Source organism: Fusarium oxysporum, chromosome 5 (genome assembly GCF_000149955.1).
Source record: "Fusarium oxysporum f. sp. lycopersici 4287 chromosome 5, whole genome shotgun sequence".
Lineage (NCBI taxonomy): Eukaryota > Fungi > Ascomycota > Sordariomycetes > Hypocreales > Nectriaceae > Fusarium > Fusarium oxysporum.
Window position 1 is genome coordinate 1,522,063 of NC_030990.1, and position 26,266 is coordinate 1,548,328.

The following is a 26,266-nucleotide window of genomic DNA, read 5'->3' on the forward strand; positions in this document are numbered from 1 at the left end:
CTAACGCTCATTGGTATCCTAGGTCTAGGTGTCTTTGCCTGCGCCGCCGCCTTTGTCAAGTTGAGTTACGTTACCAACTATGGTAAACTAGGTGACTGGCTATGGGACTCTCGCAACATCACCATCTGGACCAGTATTGAGCTCAACGTTGGTATCATCGCTGCTAGCTTGCCGTGTCTAAGACCGCTCTTCAGACGCTTCCTCGGCAGCACATATGGCAAGAGCTCCAAGAAGACGCCGACCGCAGGCGCCACAAACTATGGTCGTGGCACATTTCACAGCGGCAACAATTGGCATGCCTTGTCGAGTGGTCGTAGAGGCGATGACGAGTGGAGTAAAGTCAACATATACTGTTTGACTACCTTGATCAACCATCGCCGGTCGCGGTGGTGTGTTCGTGGTAGTATCTTCTGTCTCGCCATGGCGCTGCGAGACACTACTCATATAGGACTCCTCTTTATCTTCCTCTTCATGATCATTCTCAGGCTCAGGGCTAGGGGATCGGCTAGAGTAACGCCAAGACTTGGCAGGTAGACTGAACCGCGTGCGCTTTTTCGATTTGGTCTTGCCAACTTCGTCATCTAACATGTCTATATCTCCTTCGAACAATGCCCCGTAAGAGACACGCGCTCGTTTGAGGAAAGCAGGCGAAGCGAATTCAAGAGGATCCAAAGTCGATGAAGCAGTTCGTTTCAGAGGCAAGGTGACTTCTGGAGATAAAGGCGTAGGTGTGGCAGGTCGCTCGGGCACCGATGCGAGGGTGTCGACTTGGTCAGTATTATCAATTTGGCCGTTGGTGGTAACAACTTCCGTCTCCGCGTCTGGGGCGTCGATAGTGAGCAATGTGTCTCGTTCTTCTCCGGGTCGACGGATACCAAGTACCAAGCGATTTGAAAATTCGAGCTGCCATGCAAGAGTGCTTCCTGCGACTTGAGTCTGTGTCTCGTTCTTCTCCCACTTGACGCCCTGCAGGCTCACACGAACCTCGTCCCCTGCTCCCAGCGATGCATCTGCGATCGCCCTAGCGGCTGCACCATGGAAACGGATCCGCACCTGGCCATTCTCGCGTCGGAGTCGAAAGTCTCGCTCAGCTAAAAGAAATGCGATAGATTTGTTGAGGATGCTAAATGGCCATGTGATAGTTACGGTGCCAATTATAACTCGTGCGTCTTGACTTGGGATATCCGGATTGAGCTGGGCGATTGATATGGGTTCGCCATGGTCAAGTAATGATGTTGTGGGTTGCGAGTTGTTCATCGTGGTTTGGTCGCAATGTCAGTCGCGTCGGCGGGACCTGAAAAGCCAGAGGGACTGTGTTGCTGTGTTAAATCATGTGCGACAGCTTTTATTTGTTGTTTCTATGATTTTATGGTTGTCGCATCTCGTATGTCTTTTCCGTTGGTCAAGCTGCTGTTAACCGCGTTCGAGGCGCTGATTCGTTCGTGGACGTGTGAATTGTTGTTGGAACAATGAAATCGATATGCAAGCTTCCGAGCAAGGAGGAAGGCCGAAAGCAAGCTGTGGTGGGGATCTGTCCGAAAGTAGAAGGCGGTGAAGGACTCACTGGGTCTAGCCTATCAGTCTATCACTACCGTTGAAAGTCGCCGGGTGTTAGACGGCGGCCACTCTTATGCGGCTCTGGGGCCGACAACAGGCCAGGACTTCCAATGGGAAGCACCGAACTACCGTGACTTAACAGAAGCAGTAAAAAGAGTCGGGACAAAGTCGAAATGATTCCTACCCCCACTCAGGTTTAGGCGTATCTCGATGGCAAGGGAAAGCTGATGACTTTTCCCAGGCTTGTCCATAGAAGAATTTGATTACCTAGGCAACTCATTGATTTGCTGATTTATCTTTCCTGCTTCGCAACGGTACATCAGTGAAGAAGCGGTTCGTGCCTGGGACTGGACGCTGCCTTATTAGTTGCTTCACCTCTCACAGCACAATATGGGCTCTCTGACTCAGCCGACGCCTTTCGACGTCCGCAAAATCGCAATCATCGGGGCTGGTCCTACTGGACTTGCGGCAGCGAAATATCTCATTGCGCAGGGTTTTGAGGACATTACTATCTTTGAGCAGCAGGACCATGTTGGCGGCATTTGGCGATACTATGGGTTAGCCCCAGGAACTTGTCCTGTGCCTCAAGAAGATCCTCATTGCCCTCCTGAAAACCCCATCAGATGGAATTCGACATCAGCTCCGATGTTCACTTCGCCGATGTACGAGAACCTGCACGCCAATATCCCAAAGGAAGTCATGAACTTTTCCGACCAAGCCTTTCCCGAGGATTCCAAGCTCTTCCCTGAGAGGCCTATGATCGAGGACTATCTGGTCAAGTATGCAGAGGATGTCAAACCCCTGATTCGTTTTTGTCAACGTGTCGAGCGGGTGAATCTGAAAGTGCGAGATGGTCGGGACAGGTGGGAGGTTGAAACACAATCAACTATCAATAGCGGCAACATAACCACGAATACCTTTGATGCCGTGGTCGTTGCAAATGGTCACTACTCGATACCATTTGTACCCAATATGAAGAACTTGAAAGAGTTTAACGAGGCATACCCCGGAGTAATTACGCACTCCAAACAGTATCGCACTCCCTATCCTTTTAGAGATAGCAAGGTAGTCGTGATTGGTAATGGCCCGTCTGGCCTCGACATTGCTTTGCAGATCAATCAGGAGTGTAGAAAGCCTGCTATCTTGTCTGTGCGACACCCTACACCCCCAGATCGACTAGCTCACTCTGGGTGCACGGAAACAGCAGAGGTTGATGAGTTCCTGGTTGAGGAGAAGGGAATCCGTTTCAAGGATGGCCGAGTCGAGACGGATATTGACGCCATCGTCTTCTGCACCGGCTTCCTCTTTAGCTTCCCATTTCTTGGGGATCTAGGCCACCAGCTCATTACCACAGGCCGAGGTGTGCACGGATTGTACCAACACATTTTCAATATTGAGCATCCAACCCTCGTTTTCCCAGGCCTCAACATGAAAGCAGCCCCTTGGCCGTTGAGTGAGAGCCAAGCAGCTCTGTTTTCAGCTGTGTGGTCCAACAACATTGAGCTTCCAGCTCGAGGCGCCATGGAAGCTTGGAGCCAGGCATTGGAGAAGCAGGAAGGCGACGCTTTACATGTGTTTGGTCCCAACGGAGATGGCCACTACATCAACAAATTGCACGACTGGATTATGAAGGCCAAGCGGCCAGGAAAAGAGCCACCTTACTGGAATGACGAGCTCATGTGGCAGCGCAGCATGTTCCTCGAAGCCAAGGCGAGATTCGAACAACTAGGTTGCAAGGCTCAGACCTTTGAGGAGATTGGATTTCACTATGAGCCTGGAGCTCGACCTGATGTGGAGAAGGGGAGATATGAGCTCTGACCAAGACTGAAAGACGAGATATTACAGAAATTCGCAATACAATTTCGCCATTTGTCTAGGACGTTGCGATTCAATATCGTCTTGACCCCAGATGATGTGATAGGATGCTTAGGACAGGGGCTTCAGACTGTCAAGCAAACCGTTGGTGGTGGTTCCCACTCAGTCCATATCCGATTCGGCAAACTATGGGGTCTTTGGGGATGGTGCGAGTGCAGTGATGTTGTGATGGTGGGTTAGAATGGCGGGAGTCGGGGTTGGATTTGTAATGCAGTTGGAAGGACCATGGATCCAACGTTTTGGGGCAATTCGGCCATCGGGAATGCGACTGAACAGGTCCGGTCCAACCCAGTCAGGGCAATAGTTGGATTGCCTTATCAATAGAAGATCCGGTTAGAGATACGCGAAGAAACGTCAAGGGTACTTGAAGAGGGGAAAAGAACGTTCATTCTTATCTTGCTTGTGTTCTTTCATTCTTACATATCGATCACCTTTACATCCTCTAAGACCTTGATTGAAAACACAACAATTTCTGAAAAGTCAACTGGTCTTGATCTTGGCAATGGCACCATCCGCAACTGATGCTACAGCCCAGGCTTCGCCAGCTGCGACGGCTCTCCAAGCTTTACCTCCACCCAAAGACCTGTCGCACCTGTTCTCAAAAGTGACTAGAAATCGCAAGCCAAGCAATATCAAGGCCTTTTACAAATTCATGCAGATTCCGGGCATCAGCAATTTTGCTGGAGGTGAGTAGGATTCGGTCGGTGATCGACGATCCCGGCACCGAGGCACCGAAACTTTGATTGTTAGCCTCCGTATTACACGGCCCGCACTAACACGGCCGGTAGGAATGCCCAATGTCAAATATTTCCCCTTCGATACCTTGGAAGCTCAGATATCCAACGCGGACCGTTGGGAGCCCTCACCGAATTACCCTGACAAGGTTGATCCATCAACCGAGTCTCTGTCAGGCAGTGTTATTGGATACAGCAACAGTCCAGACAAAAACGCCCCTAGAAATCCAGATTACAACAAAACATCGTCTAGGATCTCTATACCGAAGATTCTAAACGAACCAGACATCACTAAGAAGGTTGACCTTGCCACTGCCCTTCAGTATGGACAGGTGACTGGCTACCCGCCGCTGCACTCTTTCATTAGGCAGTTCACGAACCAAGTACTTCACCCAAGCGTTCCATACCAAGGTGGCGCGGATGTCATTCTCAACAATGGCGGCACGGATGGGTTCTCAAAGGTCCTTCAGCTCCTGGTTGACCCCTGGTATGAGGGGTTGCATCCCGTGGTAGAGCGGCCGGGCATGCTCTGTGAGACCTTTGTTTTTGGTAACATCCTTACTCAAGCTCGGCCTCTCGGAGTCAATGTTGTTCCAGTTGAGATTGACGAAGAAGGTATGATAGTCGAAGGATCTGGTGGTTTGCGAGAGGTGCTCGAGAACTGGAATCCTCAAAACGGACGACTGCCACATTTCTTATACACGGTAACGTGAGTAATTTGGCCTAACTAAGAACGCATTTATATACTAACCGCTGACTACAGGATGGGAGATAACCCTACCAGTGGTGTTGTAGGCGTTCAGAGACGAAAGGAGATCTACGCGCTGGCAAGCAAGTACGACATCATCATTGTTGAAGATGACCCGTATTGGTATCTGCAGTTCCCTTCCGCTGCGATACACGAAGCCAAAGCTAGGGGCTATGCTATCCCCCAAGTGGCCGATTCACACAAGACAGTTAAGTCATCTGGCTACGACTTCATAGATTCACTTGTTCCATCATATCTTAGCATTGATGTTGACGGCCGTGTCATTCGTCTCGATACCTTTTCCAAGACAGTTGCCCCTGGTTCTCGATTGGGTTATGCCACTGCACAACCTGCAATCATCGAACGTCTTACTAGGTATGCTACTCTGTATCTCGGTAATCGATATCGTAAAAGCTGACTTTTGATGAATAGGATCGCAGAGACCAGCACTGGCCAGCCCTCAGGTTTCGTCCAAGCACTCATTGCTCAAGCCATTCTAGGCCCTCACTCATCAACTCTTGAGACATTCTCCTCTCTCCCAGAATCAGAGAAACCCTCGTTTACTGGCTGGCAGCTTGATGGTTGGGTGCGATGGCTTGAGGGCCTTCGTGGCGAGTATGAGCGTCGCATGACCCGAATGTGCTCTATCCTTGAAGAGAATGCATTTTCTCTGAGGCAGTCAACGTCCCAAAACCCAGACTTGGACTGGGACGTCATCAGCAAGATACGCTTGTTCGATTTTGACTGGCCCCGTGGAGGGATGTTTGTCTGGGTGCGTGTCCACTTCGAGAAGCACCCTCTCTACCAGACCAGAGGGGGCGACATTGCCCCTGTCATTGATGGCACCGCATTGGCAAATGCATTTCTGATCCATAGTACTCATGCACCTCATCTGGTGCTGGGCAGCCCTGGTAGCATGTTCAGTGCCACCCCGGAGATTCGGGAAAAGCGTGGCTGGCAGTATATACGACTGTGCTTTGCAGCAGAGAGCGACGAGAATATTGACGGTGGCGCAAGCAGATTTGCACGATCTGTGGGTGAATTCTTCAAGATTAACGATACGGCACAGATTGAGAAGCTACTCGAAGAGTTACCCAGCTAGAGTAAATAAATGAACAGGAGTTACTGAATGATGAGCATTGAACAAGAAAAATAGCCATGCTACCAACATGTAAGATAGTCACTGTCCAGGTCAACCTCGATGCTACATGTGTGTAGGGCATTAAAAATGAAAACGAAAACAACTACTGTTACGACAATCACGCTGAAAGCAAACGTAGCAAGCTGAGATCACAGTTACGGCAAACAAGCATCAAGTTATGGAACCAATGCCGAGTCAGGCTGTAATTCATATCAAATCTCTGATTCATTTTTAAGAGAGCTCAACCTTCAAAGAAGCCATTACGCCTCAATATCAAACCATGCAAGACCCGTCATCTAGTTCCGTCTTAACCCGCTGCACACCCAGCAAGTCGAGAATTATTTTAGTTCTGCTTCTTCTGAGCCTCCTGGGCAAACACGGAGGCGTAAGGGTTCAGGCGAAGCATGACCTGCTTGTTCTTAAGAGGGTTCTTCTTCTGGACAGCAGATCGGCGGGTGACAGCCTCGCCCTTGGGAGCGTTGAGAGAGCTCTGGATTTCAGAGCTGTTGATCAGACGAGTAAGATCGGCCTGAGAGACAACGTTGGAGGGGAGGAGGAAGTCACGCTTGTGGGCAGAGGCCTCGGTGGTGGAACCGTAGATCTCGTCAAGGGCCTTGAAGGCAGCAGAGGTCCAGACGATGAAGCGGCCGAGGTGACCACCAGGGGCGAGCTGGAGGAGGTTAAGAGCGGTGACGGGAGAGGTCTCGACACCAGTGATGTTGCGGAAAGCAGTGACGAGCTCCTTGCCGTCGGTCTCGGGGTCGTAGATGACAAGAGGGCCACGTCGCTGGCGGTGACGTCGGCCACGGAGCTTGCCCTTACCAGCACGGAGCTTCTTGGAGTTCTTGACCTTCTCAATATCGGCACCAGCGCCAACAGCCTTCAAGAGGCCGAAAGCAGCAGCGGTCTTGGCAATGGCAGCACCCTCGAAGACGGCAGAGTCGACAACCAGAGGAACCTCAGGGACGGAGTTGACCTGGTGGCCACGGGCCTGGAGCAGGGGAACGGCAGCGGAGGCAGCGAGAGCAGAGACGACGGCGTATCGCCTAGTGTTGCACGTTAGCCTTGCAATTGCGAGCCTCGTCGTCGAAAATAAACTTACTTCTGGCCCTGGTTGACCTTGACGTGCCACTTGCGCCAGATCTTGGTAGGGGCGAACATGCGACCGGAACGACACATGTTACCGAAGGCAGCCTGACCAGCGCGGTGAGTACCACCACCAGAGACACGGGGGATACGGGCGACAGCACGACCTGTTTGCAATGTGGTTAGCCTGCTGTTCTGCTCATCGTCGTGCAATCCCAAAACATTTCTCGTCTCTCCCTCGTCCACCTCCGTGATTTTCTCCCCGCCCACAGAAAATTTCCCCTCTAGAACCATAAATCTGGGGGAAAAAAGACATCGTGTACTAACCAGTTCCCCAAGACTCGGCAGAGGTCTGGTGACCGGCCTTCTCGCTCACAGCATAAGGCTGTCGCTTGTTCTTAGCGATACCGGTGTGAACCTGCTGGACAATGTCCGGTCGGATCGGGCTGGTGAAGACGGCGGGAATGGCGTGGGTAGCTCCAGTGGGAGCACCATCTTTGCCGATGATAGAGACGGTAGGTCGCGAAGCCATTGCGAAGGTTGAGACTTGGACCTGTTGATGATGCTTGAGTTAGTATGAAAAAGGTCCAGATTAATTGCAACAGCTGGCGTTGAGTTCTTACCTCGGGTCGTGCGGCGTCGAAATTGGTGATGGAGTGGGAGGTTGCGAAGCTCACGAAATTTCACTTAGAATATTTTGCGGGCAATCAAATTTGGTGGGCGGAGAGACCCTAAGCCCCACTTTAAGTAGCGACTTTTGCATAAGCACCCTACTATAGGACAGTGCGAGTAGCACTATTCGTACTCATCTGGGGGGATCTTTGTGGCTTACACTGAGAGCACTATCACTTGGATAGGTAGATACAACATAGACAATGTTCATAGTGTTCGTGTCATTCTCATAAAGGCTCACTCGAATCGCTCTGTCTTAGCATAAGTACATGTCATCATTATGCCCTTCTAAATACTCCAAGATGCAGATATCCCACCTTACCGTGTCCCTTGCGTCATGTCCCATTATTCCCATCTCTTCCATTCTTGAATATACTTATCTACCTGTTCCTCAACCCAATCCTCGTCTTCATGTTTGGATCTATCCAGCTTGGCCAGCTTTTCGTGAATCATGGCTTCGACGTCCATCCTCTCGAGTACCTTAGCCTCTAAGTATTTAGGGTCATTCCACCGGCATGCCTTTCTAAAAATCTCTCTCATTCGATTAGAGTAGAGCTGGCAGGTTGCAAGTGGCAGCTTTTGTGGCTTCATATAAAAGTTGCGAGCGATGACATTATCGTCTTTTATCAATGGCCTGACAACCTCATCGAAGCATTCGCCACAGACAGAGAACTGTCGAAGGTATTGCATGATATGCCAGTATCCGTTGGTGATTGGCTTGTCCTCTTGACACTCGCTCACTGCGGCCATCTTCTCAACTTCTTGTGCAAGAGTGCCAAGGTCTGGCTCTTCCTGTTCCAGTCGAGCTTGATCTGAAGTCGTTTCCATGGCGTCAAAGTACATGACGAAACGCTTTCTTTTTGGCTTAAAACGCATGGCGCAAAGCCCCCTGGTAGGTTCTGAGCGGGAGTCCAGGGGAATGAAAATGCCAGTCAGATTGGGAAACAGTGCCTGGATAATTTGAGCGCATTGGGGACATATGGTAAAATCATATACAGGCTGTCGAGTGTATGGGTTCCAGAGCGTCAGCCAATTACGTGTGGTGACTCTATCACCAGGGCACGGGAGGCTGTAAGTGGTAGATATGGCTTTGGCAACCTCATGAAACAGTCGTAAATCCGGCAGTTCGTTTTTCAAGGTGAGGAGCCAAGCAATGCGATACCATGGCCCAACGCCAAAATCGCATGCAATCGCTTGAGCCGAGGGGCGAAGCATCGGCTGGAATGGCTTTCGGTATTCGGTTTTGGCGAAGACGGAACCATAACAATCAGGACAAATGTTGAACTCTGTACGAGGCAGTGTAAGCCAGTCCACCAAACCTGCAACGGGGTGCTTGCGGCGGCATTCGGGAAACGTGGTTACACCTGTCGCTTCTTGATGCTCCGAGTGACGCCTAACGGACCCCACCGGTTTCTCAAGGCGAACGCCATCTCGATTGGGGTCAAATGTTGGAGGTTGCCATGACTGCGAAGAAGCTGGAGAGCGAGTGGCAGATGAAATAGCTGATGCTGGCCTGGCTTCAAGTGGTATTTCGGGGCCAATGGCAATAGGCGTTGGCATCTCGGGCATTGATATGATTGGGTCTGGTTCGTATTGGGATCGTGGCCTACCAATTCTTTCAGACTTGCCGCGGGTATCGAAGGGGTCGATCAAAGTGTCCTCATCCACGGGGTATGGAAGCTCATTTTTAGGCCTCTCTGGAAGAACATGCTCATCTCGAGCAATTGGAAACGTTGACGCAGGTCGTAAGTTTTGAGTAAAATCATCCGATACTGCCGAACCCGTAGGGATAGCGACTGGAATAGGCATCGTAGGTCCTCGTGGTCTCAATCGGGGGCCACTTGGTGCATCAACTTTTTCCAGCTTCGGCTGAGATTCGCGTTCATCCTGCAACACGACAGACTTCTTACGTCTTGGGTGCAATTCTCGTGGACCCTTTGGATGATCGTCACCAGAGCGATTGTCGTCGCCTCGATCATCACGACGGTCATCACGTCTGGTTGTTGGTTCCCGTGTTGGCTCACGAGGAGGGTATGTCGATGATCTTCCATAATCTTCACGATCAGTCCTCCCATAGGAAGGGGACCTATCTTTCTTGGTACTTCTTGGTAAGTACTCGCCTCGGTAAGAGGATTCAGTTCCAACTCTTTCTTTTGAAAGCGGACGGGCAGGCTGCTCATCACGGTCCTTGGACAGAGGGCGAGCTGATGCATCTCCAACCCGCTCTTTTGAAAGGGGGCGTGTCGGTTTCTCGGTCTCGACATTCGTACGCTTTGTGGTGGAAGCGGTTGAAGAAGTACGAGTGTGTCCATTATCATATCGTCGCTCATTCGGGGCGCTTGATACATGCCCTGGTCGAGTAGGAGACCTACGAGAAGCGCTCTGAGACTGCCCATAGTACGCTTGATCCCGTCCGCTGGCGCTACTTTTAATAACCTCAGGTGCGAGCTGGGGATCAAGAGGAATCTTTGGGGGTCGGACAGGGGGCTGGTCATGTCGTCCGCTGGCAGGGGCTGAAGGACGAGTACGGTATTTTTCGGGGAGTTGGTCGTCTCTAAATTCGGTTTCGAGTCGAGGTAGATCCTGCCTACTGCGTCTCTTTTCCAACGGTGGTCGACTACGTTCCCTGCTCGTTGTTGCATCAGCCTTGAGGGTAGTATCGTATCTCCGGCTAGATCTTGTGTCCGTGTATGCGTCACCCGATGGCCGATCTTGTCGCTCGAGTCGCTCATTCCTTTGGGGTTTCTCGAACCGGTCAGTACGAGGAGTTTTTGTTTCATTCCTCCTTTCCGGTTCAGCCCTTCGTTCAGGTTCAGCCCTTCGTTCAGGTTCAGCCCTTCGTTCAGGCTCAGCCCTTCGTTCAGGTTCGGGTCTCCTGCTTGGCTCATTGCGTCGGTCCTCTTCTCTTCTTCTCTCGGTCTCACGTCTCCTGTCCGACCCAACCCTCGTTTCTGTTTCACCACCCTCTGAGCCGCTTGATGATCCTGTCAGAATGACAAACCGCCGCTCCGGGTTATATTCATGAACTTCCATTATCATAGGGTTCTGTTCAATATCTCCACGAGATGGAGGCTCTTCTTCCTGATGCTTTGCGAGGCACACACCATGCTCTCGCTTGAGAGAAACTTCCTCATCTTCCACAGATGGGGGCGGCGGTCTAACTCCTGGTACGCGTGCCGGCGCGGCGGACCGTGGTCGTGGTATTAAAGGGTAGTAAGGTAGCTGATATGGCGGCTGTTGCGACGGTGGGGGTTGAGAGGAAGGACGATCATCTAACTTTGGCGATGATGGACTATTTTTCTGTGTAAGTAGTAGTTCTCTTGTAGGATCTTGGTGACCATACGGCTTCGGACTCTTGGCTCGAGAAGTTGTGAAGTAGCCCGCCTGGAGGAGGTTCTGTATATCAAACGATTCGCCCATGATGCAAGCGTCTATATGTCTGATCGGCACGAAATCATGATACCCTACCGAGGGAACAAGAACAGCAAATGCGACCACGGATTACAAAACGAAGGACAACCAAGTGGATCTGCTTGGATCAAGTCGCAGTTCGGGCAGTTTGCTGATGTTTGTTTTCTATTGTCGCACAGGCCTGCTGGAGACGGGAAGGTTAGGTTGTTATTGGTGCGGGCGCTCCAAAATAGTTCGTAGTCCAGGTCTATCACCCGTTGAGAAACGCTCTAAGTGAATGTTGAAACCGAAACTATAAGTGCAAGCCTGGTAGCCTAAACAAAAATTGTAGAAAAAAGACAAGATCTTCTTCGGGTCGGTTATAGTTTTGGTTTCAAGGCGGGCGACGTCAGAAGGAACGAGAAGGTGTCGGAGGTGCCTTGGGGCGCAGTTTGGGTCCAAATCGAAGTACGAAGCCAGATGACATAGCATCAATCACTTGAAGTACTTGATAATTGGCTGTGGGATCACGCAAATCGAAGTACCTCTTGGTGGGCAGCTGGGCATCTACCCTGCCACCCCTCTCCAATACCCCCGCCAGGTTGCCCCTCCTACGTTTCGATTTGCACGCCATTAAAGCCACCTTAAAAATCACCGATTTGTTCAAGGGTAACGTATCACCACAAGATGGATCATGGATATCATGTCTCGGTAACCGGACAGAGAACTTTATGCAGCATCGTACGGTTGCACAGAGTAATACAGCAGGCGGATCTTCCCATGCCACCAGAGTAGGTGCCTCAAATAACCTCCAGTGGTAATCCCAAGACAATCACTTCTGTTCACTAACTCTCTGACGCTGGAAGGATTGCCAGTAATATCAATACATAATAATGTCTCTCATATATTTCGTGCGGGATAATCGCGGCTATGCTAAGAACTAACGCCAATACCCAGTACTTATTTTCATGCCTTACAAGGCTATCAAAATCTGGTCAAAGGCGGCCTGCTATAAGTGCCTGGTAGTCAAGGATATTAAGACAGAATCCTCTCGCTAGTTGTAGCTGTCAGAAATACTTGTGAATCCACACGTGAAAACAATTTATCATTATATTCCTAGTGTTATATTATCAAGTTTCTCTTAATGCTTTCTTATACGTGTAGTTTCAGCGCTACAATGCTGAACTACTTGACCTGTAAGCTGTGGGCAAACCTGTTCCCTGGTCAACGTGAACTACATTCGGCTGGAAGCTCTGGTTGGATTTTATGGTTTATGGAATAAGCATGGGCATCCTAGTCAACTCAATAATGTTTATCGTCCCAAACAACGGCGAAACTATACATATGTAATAATATTATGCCTCAGACTACGTCTTTTTTCCGCTTTCCCAGACTATCGGTATGGTCTGGTGGGATTCTTTCTAATCAGAAGAATCAGCCTCACTGGGAAAACCAGCTTAAACCTGCGTTTTACAAGAAACCGAAATGGAGGTGCCCAAGTTTTCAATCAAGTCAGTAGCCAGTCCAGGAGACGTGCTTGCAGCCCGTGATGTGACCCTCTTGTCACTTTCGATCAGCCAAACCAGAAACTCCCCACCAATGCGCCCAAAGAAGCCCAGATGATAAGAGTCTAGTCCTCTAGAAGATCAGCAATATCCTTATCGTCCTCCTCCTCTTCCCTCCGTCGTTCCTCAGCTTCGAGAAGATCCTTCAGCATAGTCCTCTGCCTCACTCTAGCCTTCTGACCCCAATCGGCACCGGTGCCATCGCCCTCCTCGTCAATCTCAGGCTCATCCTCAACTAGTCCACGTAGCTCATTGGGAGAAATCTGTGCCTTGCGCTTTTCGCGGGCATCCTCATCCTCCATCTTTTGGACAGCCCCCTTAGTAACGAACTTGAGGAACAAGGGCCGCAGCAGCATATAGCCACCGACAATGACGGTAAGACGAAGCCATGCTTTTGTGTCCATGCTATCAAAGGCGTTTGAAATGTTGTTGGATGCATTGGCTCCATACTGCAGGAACTGAGCAGTGAGTTTCCCAAAGGCATTGAGTTCAGGTTGCTCGCCCTGGTGCTGCTGTTGTTGACCAACAGGATCCATTGTAAACGTTTTCAGTTACTTTAGAAGTGGGCTACGGGTTTGTGAATGAACCTGCTCTAATAGGAGGTTACTGTTTTCGCTGTTGAAGGTCTGAAGAGACGGTCGCGTTTAAACCAGGTGAGTTTAATAATCGTATTCGTGTAGATGCCCAGGGGCTGAGGTTTGAAGCGACGGGAATAATGGTCCCAGGATAGGATAAGGAGCAATGCTTGGTTCAGTGAGGAGAGGGAAAGATGTCAGAGCTTGTGAGTTGAGGTGCTGCGGTTGAGATTTTTATATGGCGCGCGACTTGGGAGGTTCTTTTTAGTTGGCCTTCTCCGATGGACCCGGCTCACTGGTCAAATTCTAGAACCCGCAAATAAGATGAGGGTACAGGATACTTCCATGCTATTATGCTATTGTTGAAGGCATACGATTGGCAGTGCTTCGCGAATCGCTCCGATAAAAAATTCCTAATTACTTAGGATATACTACAGTACTTTAGTTCCTACTGATCCCGAGAGTTATCTAGAAACCCCTTGGGGCCATGAAGGGATAGTAGGCTAAGTACGTTATATAGTCCCGAGTCGTTGATACATTGTATAAATCTGGAAGCCAGAAAAGTACCATTGCCCGACCAAAGGCAGTCAATTTACACCAATACAAAGAAGTGCAACCCATACGCCTTTGAAACTATAAAACTCTTCAGCTGCTCCGTACAAACTACCTAGGTATTGTATACCTTATATAGGTAGTTAGGTCATAAGTACAGGAACTTGATATGGAACCTAAGCTTCATCAACGCCACGTGATCTACCTGTTTTATTTCCTTGTGGTTTGAGTGGGCGTAAACCTGGCTGGTTGGCTCCACCAGATATCCATTCCCGAACAGACACCTTTGGAGCGAGACCAGAGGCCTGGCTTGATAGCTCGAGAAAATTTCGAGGCCTCATTATAGCCGCTTTCCATCTCCATCTCCGTCTCCATCGTGCACCCCGACAGCACCATCGTGTGTTTCTCGCCTCTGTTCCCCTTACTCTCCGCTCCATCTCGTTTTTAATTGTCATTTATACTATCTAGAGGGAGCCGTCACAATGTCGACCGCTTTCCGATCCCTTGCGCCTTTCCTGCGCACCGCCCGACAAGGTCTACGGGCTAACCCCATCAACCCTCTTCAGTCCGCCTTTAGCAAGCAGAACACCTCCGGTGTCCTCAACCTTTACCGCACATATGCTGTTTTTGAGCGATCAAAGCCTCATGTGAACATCGGTACAATTGGTCACGTCGATCACGGCAAGGTATGACTGCGTCCTCTATATCCTACAACCCCTCTCTTTCTCTCTCAAAACCCAACTGACTCTTTATCATAGACCACTCTTTCTGCTGCCATCACAAAGCGACAGGCCGACAAGGGCCTCGCCAACTTCCTTGAGTATGGTGCCATTGACAAGGCTCCTGAGGAGCGAAAGCGTGGTATTACCATCTCGACCGCACACATCGAGTACGCCACCGACAACCGCCACTACTCCCACGTCGACTGCCCCGGTCACGCCGATTACATCAAGAACATGATTACCGGTGCAGCCAACATGGACGGTGCTATCATCGTCGTTGCTGCCTCCGATGGACAGATGCCCCAGACCCGTGAACACTTGCTCCTCGCTCGTCAGGTCGGTGTCCAGCGAATTGTCGTCTTCGTCAACAAGGTCGATGCCATTGATGACCCCGAGATGCTTGAGCTCGTCGAGATGGAGATGCGCGAGCTTCTTAACACCTACGGCTTCGAAGGCGACGACACTCCCGTCATCATGGGCTCTGCTCTTATGTCTCTCCAGAACCAGCGCCCCGAGATTGGCACCGAGAAGATCGATGAGCTCCTTGCTGCCGTCGACGAGTGGATCCCAACCCCCGAGCGTGACCTTGACAAGCCCTTCCTTATGTCCGTCGAGGATGTCTTCTCCATTGCCGGCCGTGGTACCGTCGTGTCTGGCCGTGTGGAGCGTGGTATTCTGAAGCGTGATCAGGAGATCGAGCTTGTCGGAAAGGGTCAGGAGGTTATCAAGACCAAGGTTACCGACATTGAGACCTTCAAGAAGTCTTGTGAGCAGTCCCAGGCTGGTGACAACTCTGGTCTCCTCATCCGAGGTGTTCGCCGTGAGGATGTCCGCCGTGGTATGGTCGTCTGCGCTCCTGGCACCGTCAAGTCTCATACCCAGTTTCTCGCTTCCCTCTACGTCCTCACCAAGGAGGAGGGTGGCCGACACACCGGTTTCCAGGAGCACTACCGACCCCAGCTCTATCTCCGAACTGCAGATGAGTCCATTGACCTGACTTTCCCCGAGGGTACTGAGGATGCCTCCAGTAAGATGGTCATGCCTGGTGACAACACCGAGATGGTTGTCACCATGGGTCACCCCAATGCCATCGAGGTTGGTCAGCGATTCAACATCCGTGAGGGTGGCCGAACTGTCGCTACTGGTCTCTGCACTCGCATCATCAAGTAAGCGGCGCTTTAGACAAGAAATGAAAAAGTTAACGGGGACGGTGTACGAATTATTACGCTTATGTACAATCATGCAATGTCTTTCTTTGAGTCCATTTGGCTCCTGTACATTTATTTAGCTGGCCTTGGGGCTCAAAGATCTCCGCTCTGCTTCCTCCCACCTTCTTGGTGATCTGAATTAGATAAAATCTAGGGGAGGCAGTAATAAGACTTATAAACTAGAAAACCCATTTCGGCTTGAATCGCTTGTTCATTGCGGCAGTATGATGGTCATTGTGGCCGTGATAAGTCATGATGACTGGATCAACATTTGATGAGCACAACGGGGTCTTCAAGGATGCGCGAGGGCCAGCACTTGGAGTTTTTCTTTAGGATTGTCATTAATCACATTGACCCGATGCACTCCATAGCCACAGGCTGGTCATGCGGAAAGGTGGGAGGATAAGACAGGACACATAGACATGATCGAGGTCCAATGCAATGGTATTCGTCTATCCTCGGAGGATTTTCGTCAGACGCACGATCTTCCTGAGGGACCCAAGCAAGCCATAAAACTCCTGTTCCAAGCGGCCGCCCTCCGAGTGCTCTTTTTTTACCGCGAGGCCTTTGACGTTCTGCTGAGAGTTCTCCCCATCCACACAATACTATGCTCTCTAGCAGTCCCCCCCATCCCTTAACCGAGAAAACCGGGTGTCATGATCGTTTATCGGTACTGCAGGTAATCCCGGGTCAGTTTCGTTGTTCCCACTACTTGACCGAACGTCGTCCTGGGTGTTGGGGGCCCATAGTAGTTCCGCTCGATTGAAACTCACCTTGTTGAAGCCGATATCCTTGGCCTTCTCACGGAAGCACTGACGGCACAGGTTGAGGTCGTACTTTCGGATGAGACCAGCCTTGTGCTTGCAGACGCGGCTGCGAGATGTTAGCATCAATCCTATTCGGTCGATGATTTCGACGCCATCAGGCGCATAGAATTTCGGGCAAAGGAGATATAGATTCGTACCAGCTGCGAGAGCCCTTGCCGTAGTTTCGGGGGCGGGAGTTCCAGACGCTTTCGTGAGACATCGTTGCGGTGATGATTGAAGGCCGAAAGCTCGAAGGGTTGCGGGATGATTTGATTTCAAGTTGCCGCTGGAAATTTTGTGTGCGCTGACCTACTAGGTTCCGCAGCCCCAGTTCGGGTTGGAGCAGGGCACATCGGGTCCCGGACTATCAATAACCCGTGGCAATACAAGGACCCGCTCTCCTCCACTGACGTGGAGCTGTCCAGCAAGGTTACCTGACATCCACTGAAGAGCAAACGAACATGAGCGTCTATCTTGCACCATTGGCTTAAACTCGATTTCTGCATGAGCTTGAATATGCTATTCCCGAATGTTCTGTGTATTATTGTCAGGGCAGTACCATCCTGCTGCTGGGGTGGTAACCCTTTTACACGGCAAGATTGTCAAGGATCGTGAGCTATTGATAGCGAGTTGCTCTCAAGAAATATCCGCTAAGATTGTACTTCATTTGACCGCCTATATGCACAACGCTGGTCTTTCCTGTGAATCTGTGCAAAGATTTCAAGCAGCAGCCAAGAATATTATTAAACTTCTGTAAGAGATCTAGAAGCTGGTGTTGAAGCTAAAAGAGCCTCGGCGGGGGCCATTGTAAGAACCATAGCGGTCTTGTCGTGAATATGGTATTTCAAGAAGCTCTAAATTTAGATGCCCATTGACGTCCTGTTTATATGGAGATGTTAGATAGACTTTGTCTGTCTCGCAAGTTTCGAATCGTCAAGTGTCGTTCACATGGCTACCTCATTGAATTTATGTTATAGTTGTGCTTTCTCATTATCACATAGCGTATAGGCCATTGAGTAGCCCACACCCGAGGTAGATAACTATCAATTTCTGCAAACAGTTGATTCGAAGGGGATCATCCAATATGATGAGTCGAAAGAAACGAAGAGCACTTTAACCAAGGCTACTTCATCGAAAATAATGTAGTCCAAACTATGGGCTGTTGTAGGTATGATGGCTGACCAATACAGCTCGAGCTTGCCTTAGCTGTAGGTCCCGCTTTAACCTACAGGGATATCCACCTACACCGGACATTCCTATGCAAGCTGGCATCTCTGGTGGATTTCCAAGCAACCCTCCAGAAACAAGCACCTCTCTGATTGCAGACAGTGCTTTGCTTCATTTTGCTTTCTTTTTACTACTCTTCCATCCAAAAACAATCGAATCAAGTTCATCATAAGAAATGGTTCTAATCAAGAGCTTCGTGCTGAGCGCCCTTGCCGCCACCGTCGCAGCCAAATCCGCCGTCATCGAATTGCTTCCCTCTAATTTTGACGATATCGTTCTCAAGTCCGGCAAACCTACACTCGTCGAGTTCTTCGCTCCGTGGTGTGGACACTGCAAGACGCTTGCTCCCGTTTGGGAGGACCTAGCCAATACCTACGAGTACGCAAAGGACAAGGTCCAAATCGCCAAGGTCGACGCTGACGCTCAGCGTGAGCTCGGTAAGCGATTTGGTATCCAGGGTTTCCCTACCCTTAAGTTCTTCGATGGCAAGAGCAGCAAACCTCAGGATTACAAGTCTGGCCGCGACCTTGAGAGCCTGACCAATTTCATCGTTGAGAAGACCGGTGTAAAACCCAAGAAGAAGCTCGAGCTGCCCAGCGAGGTTACCTACCTCAACGATGCGACATTTTCCAAGGCCATTGGTGGCGACAAGCATGTTCTCGTCGCTTTTACCGCTCCGTGGTGCGGACGTCAGTTTTTCCTGCGCCATTCTTTCGTTCAATCTGACTAATCTTGACATATTCCAGACTGCAAGAGCCTTGCCCCTACCTGGGAAGACCTCGCCAACACATTCGTTAACGAGAAGAATGTCCTGATCGCCAAGGTCGATGCCGAAGCTCCCAACAGCAAGGCAGTGGCTGAGGAGCAAGGTGTCAAGTCCTACCCAACCATTAAGTGGTTCCCTGCTGGCAGCAAGAAGGCTGTAGCCTACGAAAGTGGACGCAGTGAGCAGGCCTTTGTTGACTGGATCAATGAGCATGCCGGAACCCACCGAGTCACCGGTGGTGGTCTTGATACCGTTGCTGGTACCGTTGAGTCTCTTGACACGCTCGTGGCCAAGATCACAGGCGGTGCTGCCATCGCCGACGTCGCCGAGGAGGTCAAGAAGGAGGTCGAGACCCTCACCGATTCTGCTCAGAAAACATACGCCGAGTACTACGTGCGCGTCTTTGACAAGCTGAGCTCGAACAATGACTGGGTATCGAAGGAGCTCGCTCGTTTGGACGGCATCCTTACTAAGGGTGGACTGGCCCCCGCCAAGCGTGACCAGATTCAGCAGAAGACGAACGTTCTTCGGAAGTTTACGCAGAAGGTCGAGGAGAAGGTCGAAGAGATCAAGGATGAACTGTAAAGAACCACACATATGATAAATGAGAGCGGAAAGGAAGTCACGAATCAAAGGGTTTTATGTGCTTGGATCTTAGTCGACATGATGAAATCGTAACGAGACATGTTAGCACTTCTATTTGCATGTGATGAATCGAAACATCTGAGAGAAAGCCTAGACACCCTACATCCCTTATTTGAACTCAAATCTTACGAGGACTTGGTTGATCCTCCATCTTTGGCCTTGCTCTCCTGAAGAGCTGCTTCGAGATTATCCAGCCTCCGAGACATCTCATCCACTTCACACTATGTTAGCGCGATGGTGCGGAATACGAGGCCGTAGATACTCACTTTTCGCAAAGATTTCTGACGAGACACCAGCAAATTTGTTAGACAAGGAGTTTAGGAGCTCCTCAACAGCAGCCGTGACATCGGCGCGAGCATCATCTGAAGGCTGTGAAAAAGAATAATTGAGTCAGCGGTGCTGTTGAAACCATTCATGAAGGCCTTGCAACCCAGCTTAAGCGTTCTCAGTGCGACACTACATAAAATGAATCCAGAGACGGTTGCCTGAACCGCGGAAGAATAAAACATACATTTTCAGGCTTGCTGTTGGCTGTGGTATCTGGTTGCGGCTCGTTGCTAGCCATCATGATATTGGGATAGGAGGACGAAAGGATGGTGTGTCAAATGAACTAAACTGAAGAAGAAAAAGTCTATATAGAGAGACACCGAGGTACTCAAAGTGGTTTCTTGAGTGCAATGTTTGTCTTGTGAGCGTGTATATGTGGGTTGGTGGTTGTGTCTGGCGGTACCTGGTTTGTTTGATGGTGCTGAACTGCCCCTTATTCATACTGTGCCGGAAAATAGACGGATACGGCATTTCTTTTTAGCACCGTCAGCAGCCAACAACCACCGAGTTGCGATACGTACCACTTCCATGAACGCCAGGTCTCATAACCCAAACAATATCTCATGAGGAGAGGCTAATCAACCACCGAGTATCAGCCATCGCCTACATCTACGAACTCATTTCCTCATCACGCTCAATCTTTCAGTTATTACCATCTTCACCACGTCGTCTTGGACCGACGACTAAACCAATTCTAGCATGATACGGTGATAGTCGCTCGCTATCGTGGGTCATCCATCCATCATGCCTCAAGCCCAACATCCAATCGCTACACTTATATTTATTGTTTTCATTGTTTGGCTCGTCTTTCCCGATAGCGACTACTCAAGCCAGTCTCTTACTCTTTCCGATCTCGCTGGCGAGAGACTTGATCATTTTCAGGATGCTCTGGACGTGCTGAATGCTTCACGATGGGGCGATTTCGTACCAGTCCCGGGGAAAGACTCCAAGGTGAAGCCATCTTTTTTGAATCTTACGGGTTTTCGTGCGGATGATAACCTCTCCTGGGGCGGTTTGAAAAGGTTTCGCGAGCGGAGTTTGGCCTTCAGCCGACATGCCATACCACCTGTTGGACAGCATAATCTGTGGGACACTGGACATGGTGAGCCTATTTGGTTGAATGCATCAGGGACTGTTCACGGAGAATGGGTCAAGCCAAAAGGCTCTATCTCTAGAGGATATAACAGCTACAATCTGAGCAAAATTGCTCCTGATATGGACTGGATTGGTGATAATGTGCCTTGGGCGCGTAACATCACTGGTCGCACTGGTCGCATGATGCTGCGCCTAGAAGGGAATCAAACCATCAACGAGTATGAGCAATTACCAACTCAAAGTAGCGTCCCCGTCGCTGGAGGTCTCATACGGAGTGTCAAAGGAACGACTACTATTGAGGATACGCATGGCTCTGGCCATGACTGGGAAATGAGGCTATGGGGTGTTCATTGGCCACGTCAGGGTGTGGTTTTGATGACCACCACCAGCGAGAAGTTCGAGGGCATTTTCGGCTTGCCACACCTTACACCAAGTGAGGATTTCTTCCAGTCTAGTCAGAGGTTACTTAACGAGTCGATCGCCCACACCATTGCGACGAAGAGGGAGAACATATATGCAGACCAGACTGTACCATGGACTTCAGATCTGGAAAACCCTCTATACACTACTAATCCATCGCCACATTGCGAATATGTTATGTATGCGCAAGTCTTTCCACCAAGTCGAACCCATTTCAACATAGATTCCCAGGAATCATCGCGGGACACTTTAGAGTCTGTTATCGACGCTATCGAGTCAGAGTTACAATCACCTGTTGGCGCACCCATCCCAAAGATACCCAAACTCCAAATGTCAGCTATCATCTACTCTCCAGACTGCGGCTTCTTTCTGGAGACCAAAGGACCGCCAGATTTTGGCCCAAGTGAGGCCCAGCACTTAACAGGCATGAAGATAGAGGTTCAACTATACCAGGTCAAAACATGGATTCTTGTCTACGCAATCGTTGTATTTGGCCAGGTCAATCTCCTCAAGAACCAGATGCGCGAGTCCTGCACCCCATCGACCATGGGTCGAGTGAGCTTTTGGACCATCGCCATTATGCTCATGGTTGACGGTATGACCTTCACTGCTGCAGCAACTTGGGTATCATCTGCTGGGGCCACCTTTCTGCCAACATTGGCCCTCTTGTTTGCCGCATTTCTGTCCATGACCATTGGTGGAAGCTTTCTCGCCAAAGTCCATGAAGTTCAGCTCCCTGAAGCCCGGCCTCGACGTGAGCGGGAAGCGAACAACATGGTTGATAACACCAATGGTACTGAACTACCCGCAGCGACGACTTCAGACAGATCACTCTTGCCGGAGCCTGTGACAGCACACCAACCGGCCAGGCCTCCGCCGCCTCGATCTCAGCCACAGCCTGTGATTATCCCCTCCGATCAAGATATTGATGCCGAGATTGCTGCTGCCGCAGTCCCTGGCGCCACAACTGCGCAACGTGCTGAGGAAGCCCCCCAGTCCTTCCAGAGCATCATCGGCCGCATGATTCTCTCCTCCCTGTGTATTATATTCCTGGCCATTTCTTCTACAACATGGTATCCCAATCTGAGGTCATTGTTCCTGAATCTGTGTGTCCTCGTCTATCTATCCTTTTGGATTCCTCAAATTCTCCGTAATACCCGTCGAAACTGCCGCCGAGCTCTTGGCTGGCCATTCGTCGTTGGCCAGTCCATCTTACGTCTTCTCCCCGTAGCCTATTTCTGGATCAAAGAGGACAATTTTCTTTATGCCCGCTCGGATCGGCATGCGTTCCTTGTCTTTTGCGCCTGGCTTTGGATACAGCTCATCATTCTTGCCGCACAAGACATTATCGGTCCCCGCTTTGGCATTCCCGCTGGCTGGGCCCCTGATGCTTGGGACTACCATCCTGTTCTTCGCGAGGATAGCCTCGAAGCTGGTGGTTTGCCAATTGGCCTGGTTGCTGATGACACACCTGGTATCGAGCGTGCCCGATCGTCAGGTGATGATAGCAGCAAGAAGCAGAGCACGACGAGGAGTATCGACTGCGCAATCTGTCGTGAAGTCCTGGAGGTGCCAGTGCTCACAGCCGAAGACGAAGACACCGGCGTTGCTGGCGTCTTCGCTCGTCGTTTATATATGGTCACACCTTGCAGGCATATATTTCATAGTGCTTGCTTAGAAGGTTGGATGAGATTTCGACTTCAGTGTCCCATATGTCGAGAGGAGTTACCACCCCTGTAACACCGTCACAAGATGGACATTCGCACTTTTACACATGGGTGGCACTGTTCAGTATTAGCGCGAATTTGAGATGTTTAGGTCCCAGAATGACATGCATGATAGGCGCTGGATGTACTATTAGAGTCTGTCTCTTAAGAAAGTTTTTGTTGCATTGATAACGCAACATTGATATGGTAGTTCAACACATTTCCCATCCTCCTTGAACTCCGAGTCCGAAACACCACCTCCTCGAAAGACCATCTCTATATACACGGCTGGTAAACCATTTTATACAGCACGAATATGAGCGCCAATACTCCTCTGGCCTCGCTACCAGTTCAGCCGAGTTTGACGAAATTTAGAATCAGGAATACCAGGTGGCAGACCGCGAGTGCCAACTTGAAGGTCCGCAACTCGAGTTCGAAGGTCGAAGTCAACGGAACGAATTGTGAAGCGCTTTTCTTCAGGGACTATTCGTGGTATGGGCCTCGTGATGCCGTCGACATGATACGACTCGACCCCCATGGACAGCGCCTCTGACTCCTCAAGATTCATGACCCATGCACTAATATTTGCAACCATCTCGCTATCCCACATGCCCTCACGGCGGGCACTGCTGCGTAGAAGCTGAATAGCTCGGCGCCTTGTTCCTGGATCGCGACATTTGGTTGCTACGACAAACAGAGGAGCAACAATCCCTATGTCAGCTGCGAACCTGGGCTTGAGATGCGGAGCTGAGAATCCCATGGCCGGGAACAAGTCCTGGCTTTGCCAATTTTCGCGCTGGCGATGTTGGCATTTCTCAGGATCGGGGCAATCGCGCGAGGCGGCTCGCCTCTCTTCGTCACCGACTATTTCGGTACCAAGATCGACTATTGTTTGAAACTGAGGAAGAAAGTTGTCGAAGTCAGACTCCTTATCACTGAACATCATGAGGTACAGGATTCTTGAATTCGTGGACAGCATTTTCAGTGCAGCAATGCCTGCTTTCTCCTGAAGGCTGACAGAAGGATTGTGCCGTGTGAAAAATAGGTTGTCGAACGCTTTTCCCCAAGCGTCCAGGTAATCCTTGAAATGAAGACCATAGTCAAGCCACGATTGGGGTAGGGTACTCTTGAGGTCGGTCTTCATGGCGAAAAGCTCCTCGATGTATCTCATAATTCTAGCGTTTAACGCATCACAGGCCACTCGAGCTTCGACAACAGATGTAAAAGTTTCAGGGATCGAGAAGGGCTCCTCTTGCGAAGGGGTAGTTGTGCCACTCGGACCAGGAGATTGTGTTTGCGATTGTGAGCTGAGCCTTATACTGAACGGCTGGGGGAAGTGGAATGCCATATCGTAGGACTTTGCTTGAATCGCCAGGCGAGTAAAAATGATAACTAATTCCTCCTCCAGCGAATTTTCGGAAACTGGAAGGAGTCTTTGTCTTTGTTGAGTGCGGAAGATGTCGAGCAGGCCAAGTCCCGTCTGGATCTGGTGAATGGCCTGCCTGTGATCACCAATAAAGGAATCAAAGCAGGCCAGAAGCACATTCGCCATTATCGAGGTCCTGTGTGATCTCTGGTCTTGGGTGTTTAGTTTCACCAAAGCATTGCATGCATCACCATATCTCCTAATGGCAACTTGCCAATGACCCCTGACAAGCTCGACACGCGCGTCACCACCCATCTCGGATCCACTGTGCATATTCAGGGCAGCTGTCTGCTCGAGAGTCTGATACAGAGCACCCAGTGCAATAACAGCGCATTTGATGGCATCTTCAGAGTGGCACGCCTGCAATACATAGTGCGTCCAGAAGAGATTGTTGAAGAAGCCAGAAAGCTCGTTAGCAGTATGTGAGCGGAATATGTCAAAGTAGAAGGATTCATTTGGTTGAATCTGCATAGCGGAGGATGGATGGTAGGTAGTGGGTGACGGTGAAGTAGTCCCTGGGGATGTGGTCCTCAAAATTGATCTTTGATGGGCCCGACGTGGCAGGAGATGGTAGTCGCCGTGGAGAGGAGCAATGGAAGTGCTTGAAGATGCTTGGGCATCGTATGCTGGCATCGGCTTTGGAGCGATCCGGATCTCCTCGAACGGACGGGAACTGCGACTAGGGGGCGGGTAGCCTGTGCAGGTTTTGTTACTCCGAACGCATTGCGTACAAGCTGGACGAGCCTCGTCGCATTTGATTCGCCTTTGTCTATAATTACCACAAAGGTGAGATTTTGGCTAACATTACACCCAAATACGACCAAGGTTAAGGAATAAGGGATAAGGATTGGGGAGACGAACTTGCAATTGGCACATCCTGTCTTGACTTTTGGCTTACTTGTCCGGACACGCTTTGCTTTAGCTGGAGGGGCTGCTGATGGTGCAACGAGGTCGGATGAAGCTGAGGTAGTCGAAGCGACTGAAGCGGTTTTAGTTGAAGTGCCGGCAGCAGAGACAGATGGGCTTCTGGTGGTAGCGATGCGTTCAGTATTACCGGCACCTGTAATGGGAGTGGCCGGCGTACTCGTTGAGGCAGGAGAGACATTGCTGCTGCTGTAAGAGCTCTCTGTATAGGGAATATCGATGGTATTGAAAGTGTTGACGCTGGTAGGGTGGGGAATAGAAGACGGATGAGTGGTCAGATCAGTTATTGGGAAGGTCGTAGTCGTCGATGTTGAAACAGGTAGTTGCACCTGTGCTTGTGATTCTGTTGTTGGCGTTGCTGCTGCTTGGTCCCTTGACGACGAAGAGGACGCATGGTTCATATTTGTAAAGGATACATGCGAGTTTGCTTGCCCTTGTGCGTGTGCATGTGCTTGTGCTCTTCCCCCCGCTCTCTCGGAATGAGACGATGAGTATTCCTCTTTAAGCCAACTCTGAGCCATAAGTACACCTAGACAGTAAAGGTTCCTCAGCAACTCAGCAAAGCTAGCAAGTAAGTAATGATACCTTGAGGTATCGTTTCACCCCGTTCAGATCACCGCGGCTCCTCGCGGTAGCTCTACGACCACACGTTTTCTATCGAACCGTTTCTCGGCCGAGAAAACGGAGGAGGGTGGAGGGAAAGGGTAATTTTAGCGGTAGTCAACAATCAAAGTTTCTGCAAGAAAAAGGTGGCAGAGGACTAGAAGCAGCCGGGGTAATAAAAGGATTTGGGAGGGACTAGGAGCCAAGAGTGGACAAGCAAGCAAAAGAAACTAAAGTAAGGCAAGTCAGGTAAGTCGTCACAGAGATGAGCACAGGGCTAAGTCGATACGCATGGAAACGCATAAGGGCAGCCCAACTGTGGCGGACAGTGTCAGCCCCGGTTCTCGGGCGCAATGAGGTCTTTCTATAGCTCATCACTTTTTCATCAATGCTATTGTGATCCCAGGGGCAGATCAAGCATCCATCGAAAACGTACATTAACAGGCATAGATGGGGCTCATACCGATATCACCGCCACTCCCAGCCAGGAGGAGGG

General features: G+C 50.3%; 12 protein-coding genes across 15 annotated transcripts in view; 5 read left to right on the forward strand and 7 right to left on the reverse strand.

The window, feature by feature from the left end:
* The window catches only part of FOXG_01612 (uncharacterized protein), a 5,690-nt gene extending 4,216 nt beyond the window's left edge, over window positions 1–1,474 (reverse strand). Inside the window, exon 1 of the mRNA XM_018378508.1 lies at window positions 363–1,474. Within this exon, the coding sequence (XP_018234443.1) occupies window positions 363–1,257 (895 nt within the window). The 5' untranslated portion in view covers window positions 1,258–1,474. The remainder of the gene's footprint in view (window positions 1–362) is intronic.
* Window positions 1,475–1,947: 473 nt separating this feature from the next.
* Window positions 1,948–3,375, forward strand: FOXG_01613 (uncharacterized protein; the record flags this gene model as incomplete). The annotated part of the gene is made up of 1 exon (XM_018378509.1): window positions 1,948–3,375. One exon carries the CDS (start codon window positions 1,948–1,950, stop codon window positions 3,373–3,375), a length of 1,428 nt encoding a protein of 475 aa, XP_018234444.1.
* A 559-nt stretch (window positions 3,376–3,934) lies between these two features.
* FOXG_01614 (uncharacterized protein) lies at window positions 3,935–6,016 on the forward strand (the record flags this gene model as incomplete). Its single annotated transcript, XM_018378510.1, has 4 exons — window positions 3,935–4,118; window positions 4,221–4,875; window positions 4,930–5,289; window positions 5,347–6,016. The coding sequence occupies 4 exons, from the start codon at window positions 3,935–3,937 to the stop codon at window positions 6,014–6,016; spliced, it is 1,869 nt and encodes a 622-aa protein (XP_018234445.1).
* Window positions 5,362–7,864, reverse strand: FOXG_01615 (50S ribosomal protein L4e). Of its 2 annotated transcripts, XM_018378511.1 has the most exons (4): window positions 7,765–7,864; window positions 7,469–7,694; window positions 7,158–7,308; window positions 5,362–7,101 (listed from the first exon to the last, which is right to left on the reverse strand). In XM_018378511.1, exons 2-4 carry the CDS (start codon window positions 7,671–7,673, stop codon window positions 6,399–6,401), a joined length of 1,059 nt encoding a protein of 352 aa, XP_018234446.1. In that variant the 5' UTR covers window positions 7,674–7,694; window positions 7,765–7,864; the 3' UTR covers window positions 5,362–6,398. The 2 variants fall into 2 exon arrangements, with proteins under 2 accessions (XP_018234446.1, XP_018234447.1); XM_018378512.1 differs by having other exon boundaries at window positions 7,158–7,694; window positions 7,765–7,828.
* A 123-nt stretch (window positions 7,865–7,987) lies between these two features.
* FOXG_01616 (uncharacterized protein) lies at window positions 7,988–11,661 on the reverse strand. The gene is made up of 2 exons (XM_018378513.1): window positions 11,157–11,661; window positions 7,988–11,105 (listed from the first exon to the last, which is right to left on the reverse strand). The coding sequence occupies exons 1-2, from the start codon at window positions 11,231–11,233 to the stop codon at window positions 8,159–8,161; spliced, it is 3,024 nt and encodes a 1,007-aa protein (XP_018234448.1). The 5' UTR covers window positions 11,234–11,661; the 3' UTR covers window positions 7,988–8,158.
* A 747-nt stretch (window positions 11,662–12,408) lies between these two features.
* FOXG_01617 (uncharacterized protein) lies at window positions 12,409–13,631 on the reverse strand. Its single transcript, XM_018378514.1, has one exon. The coding sequence runs from the start codon at window positions 13,302–13,304 to the stop codon at window positions 12,834–12,836; it is 471 nt and encodes a 156-aa protein (XP_018234449.1). The 5' UTR covers window positions 13,305–13,631; the 3' UTR covers window positions 12,409–12,833.
* Window positions 13,632–14,093: 462 nt separating this feature from the next.
* FOXG_01618 (elongation factor Tu, mitochondrial) lies at window positions 14,094–16,469 on the forward strand. Its single transcript, XM_018378515.1, has 2 exons — window positions 14,094–14,581; window positions 14,654–16,469. Exons 1-2 carry the CDS (start codon window positions 14,378–14,380, stop codon window positions 15,785–15,787), a joined length of 1,338 nt encoding a protein of 445 aa, XP_018234450.1. The 5' UTR covers window positions 14,094–14,377; the 3' UTR covers window positions 15,788–16,469.
* FOXG_01619 (40S ribosomal protein S29) lies at window positions 15,820–16,986 on the reverse strand. Its single transcript, XM_018378516.1, has 3 exons — window positions 16,790–16,986; window positions 16,599–16,698; window positions 15,820–16,498 (listed from the first exon to the last, which is right to left on the reverse strand). The coding sequence occupies exons 1-3, from the start codon at window positions 16,849–16,851 to the stop codon at window positions 16,490–16,492; spliced, it is 171 nt and encodes a 56-aa protein (XP_018234451.1). The 5' UTR covers window positions 16,852–16,986; the 3' UTR covers window positions 15,820–16,489.
* An 898-nt stretch (window positions 16,987–17,884) lies between these two features.
* FOXG_01620 (protein disulfide-isomerase erp38) lies at window positions 17,885–19,576 on the forward strand. Its single transcript, XM_018378517.1, has 2 exons — window positions 17,885–18,547; window positions 18,605–19,576. Exons 1-2 carry the CDS (start codon window positions 18,034–18,036, stop codon window positions 19,207–19,209), a joined length of 1,119 nt encoding a protein of 372 aa, XP_018234452.1. The 5' UTR covers window positions 17,885–18,033; the 3' UTR covers window positions 19,210–19,576.
* FOXG_18147 (uncharacterized protein) lies at window positions 19,221–20,028 on the reverse strand. Its single transcript, XM_018398193.1, has 3 exons — window positions 19,781–20,028; window positions 19,536–19,638; window positions 19,221–19,483 (listed from the first exon to the last, which is right to left on the reverse strand). Exons 1-3 carry the CDS (start codon window positions 19,835–19,837, stop codon window positions 19,395–19,397), a joined length of 249 nt encoding a protein of 82 aa, XP_018234453.1. The 5' UTR covers window positions 19,838–20,028; the 3' UTR covers window positions 19,221–19,394.
* A 52-nt stretch (window positions 20,029–20,080) lies between these two features.
* FOXG_01621 (uncharacterized protein) lies at window positions 20,081–25,835 on the forward strand. Of its 2 annotated transcripts, none has more exons than XM_018378519.1 (2): window positions 20,081–24,168; window positions 24,226–25,835. In XM_018378519.1, the coding sequence occupies exon 1, from the start codon at window positions 20,341–20,343 to the stop codon at window positions 22,849–22,851; it is 2,511 nt and encodes an 836-aa protein (XP_018234455.1). In that variant the 5' UTR covers window positions 20,081–20,340; the 3' UTR covers window positions 22,852–24,168; window positions 24,226–25,835. The 2 variants fall into 2 exon arrangements, with proteins under 2 accessions (XP_018234455.1, XP_018234454.1); XM_018378518.1 differs by having other exon boundaries at window positions 20,081–23,949; window positions 23,997–25,835.
* Window positions 20,120–26,183, reverse strand: FOXG_01622 (uncharacterized protein). 2 transcript variants are annotated; one of them, XM_018378521.1, is made up of 3 exons: window positions 25,753–26,183; window positions 25,105–25,696; window positions 22,897–25,012 (listed from the first exon to the last, which is right to left on the reverse strand). In XM_018378521.1, exons 2-3 carry the CDS (start codon window positions 25,686–25,688, stop codon window positions 23,161–23,163), a joined length of 2,436 nt encoding a protein of 811 aa, XP_018234457.1. In that variant the 5' UTR covers window positions 25,689–25,696; window positions 25,753–26,183; the 3' UTR covers window positions 22,897–23,160. The 2 variants fall into 2 exon arrangements, with proteins under 2 accessions (XP_018234456.1, XP_018234457.1); XM_018378520.1 differs by having other exon boundaries at window positions 20,120–25,012; window positions 25,105–26,183.
* Between the last annotated feature and the right edge of the window lie 83 nt (window positions 26,184–26,266).

Coding starts and splice junctions, on each gene's coding strand:
- FOXG_01615 (XM_018378511.1), bottom strand. CDS start 7,673: ATGGCTTCGCGACCTACCGTCTCTATCATCGGCAAAGATGGTGCTCCC. Junction 7,309..7,468: donor TGCCGAGTCTTGGGGAACTG/GTTAGTACACGA, acceptor CATTGCAAACAG/GTCGTGCTGTCGCCCGTATC. Junction 7,102..7,157: donor AAGGTCAACCAGGGCCAGAA/GTAAGTTTATTT, acceptor GTGCAACACTAG/GCGATACGCCGTCGTCTCTG.
- FOXG_01616 (XM_018378513.1), bottom strand. CDS start 11,233: ATGGGCGAATCGTTTGATATACAGAACCTCCTCCAGGCGGGCTACTTC. Junction 11,106..11,156: donor CGAGCCAAGAGTCCGAAGCC/GTATGGTCACCA, acceptor ACAGAAAAATAG/TCCATCATCGCCAAAGTTAG.
- FOXG_01617 (XM_018378514.1), bottom strand. CDS start 13,304: ATGGATCCTGTTGGTCAACAACAGCAGCACCAGGGCGAGCAACCTGAA.
- FOXG_01618 (XM_018378515.1), top strand. CDS start 14,378: ATGTCGACCGCTTTCCGATCCCTTGCGCCTTTCCTGCGCACCGCCCGA. Junction 14,582..14,653: donor GTCACGTCGATCACGGCAAG/GTATGACTGCGT, acceptor TCTTTATCATAG/ACCACTCTTTCTGCTGCCAT.
- FOXG_01619 (XM_018378516.1), bottom strand. CDS start 16,851: ATGTCTCACGAAAGCGTCTGGAACTCCCGCCCCCGAAACTACGGCAAG. Junction 16,699..16,789: donor GGCAAGGGCTCTCGCAGCTG/GTACGAATCTAT, acceptor AACATCTCGCAG/CCGCGTCTGCAAGCACAAGG.
- FOXG_01620 (XM_018378517.1), top strand. CDS start 18,034: ATGGTTCTAATCAAGAGCTTCGTGCTGAGCGCCCTTGCCGCCACCGTC. Junction 18,548..18,604: donor TACCGCTCCGTGGTGCGGAC/GTCAGTTTTTCC, acceptor GACATATTCCAG/ACTGCAAGAGCCTTGCCCCT.
- FOXG_18147 (XM_018398193.1), bottom strand. CDS start 19,837: ATGATGGCTAGCAACGAGCCGCAACCAGATACCACAGCCAACAGCAAG. Junction 19,639..19,780: donor CCAACAGCAAGCCTGAAAAT/GTATGTTTTATT, acceptor TCTTTTTCACAG/CCTTCAGATGATGCTCGCGC. Junction 19,484..19,535: donor GTCAGAAATCTTTGCGAAAA/GTGAGTATCTAC, acceptor CATAGTGTGAAG/TGGATGAGATGTCTCGGAGG.
- FOXG_01621 (XM_018378519.1), top strand. CDS start 20,341: ATGCCTCAAGCCCAACATCCAATCGCTACACTTATATTTATTGTTTTC.
- FOXG_01622 (XM_018378520.1), bottom strand. CDS start 25,688: ATGGCTCAGAGTTGGCTTAAAGAGGAATACTCATCGTCTCATTCCGAG. Junction 25,013..25,104: donor ACAGGATGTGCCAATTGCAA/GTTCGTCTCCCC, acceptor TGGTAATTATAG/ACAAAGGCGAATCAAATGCG.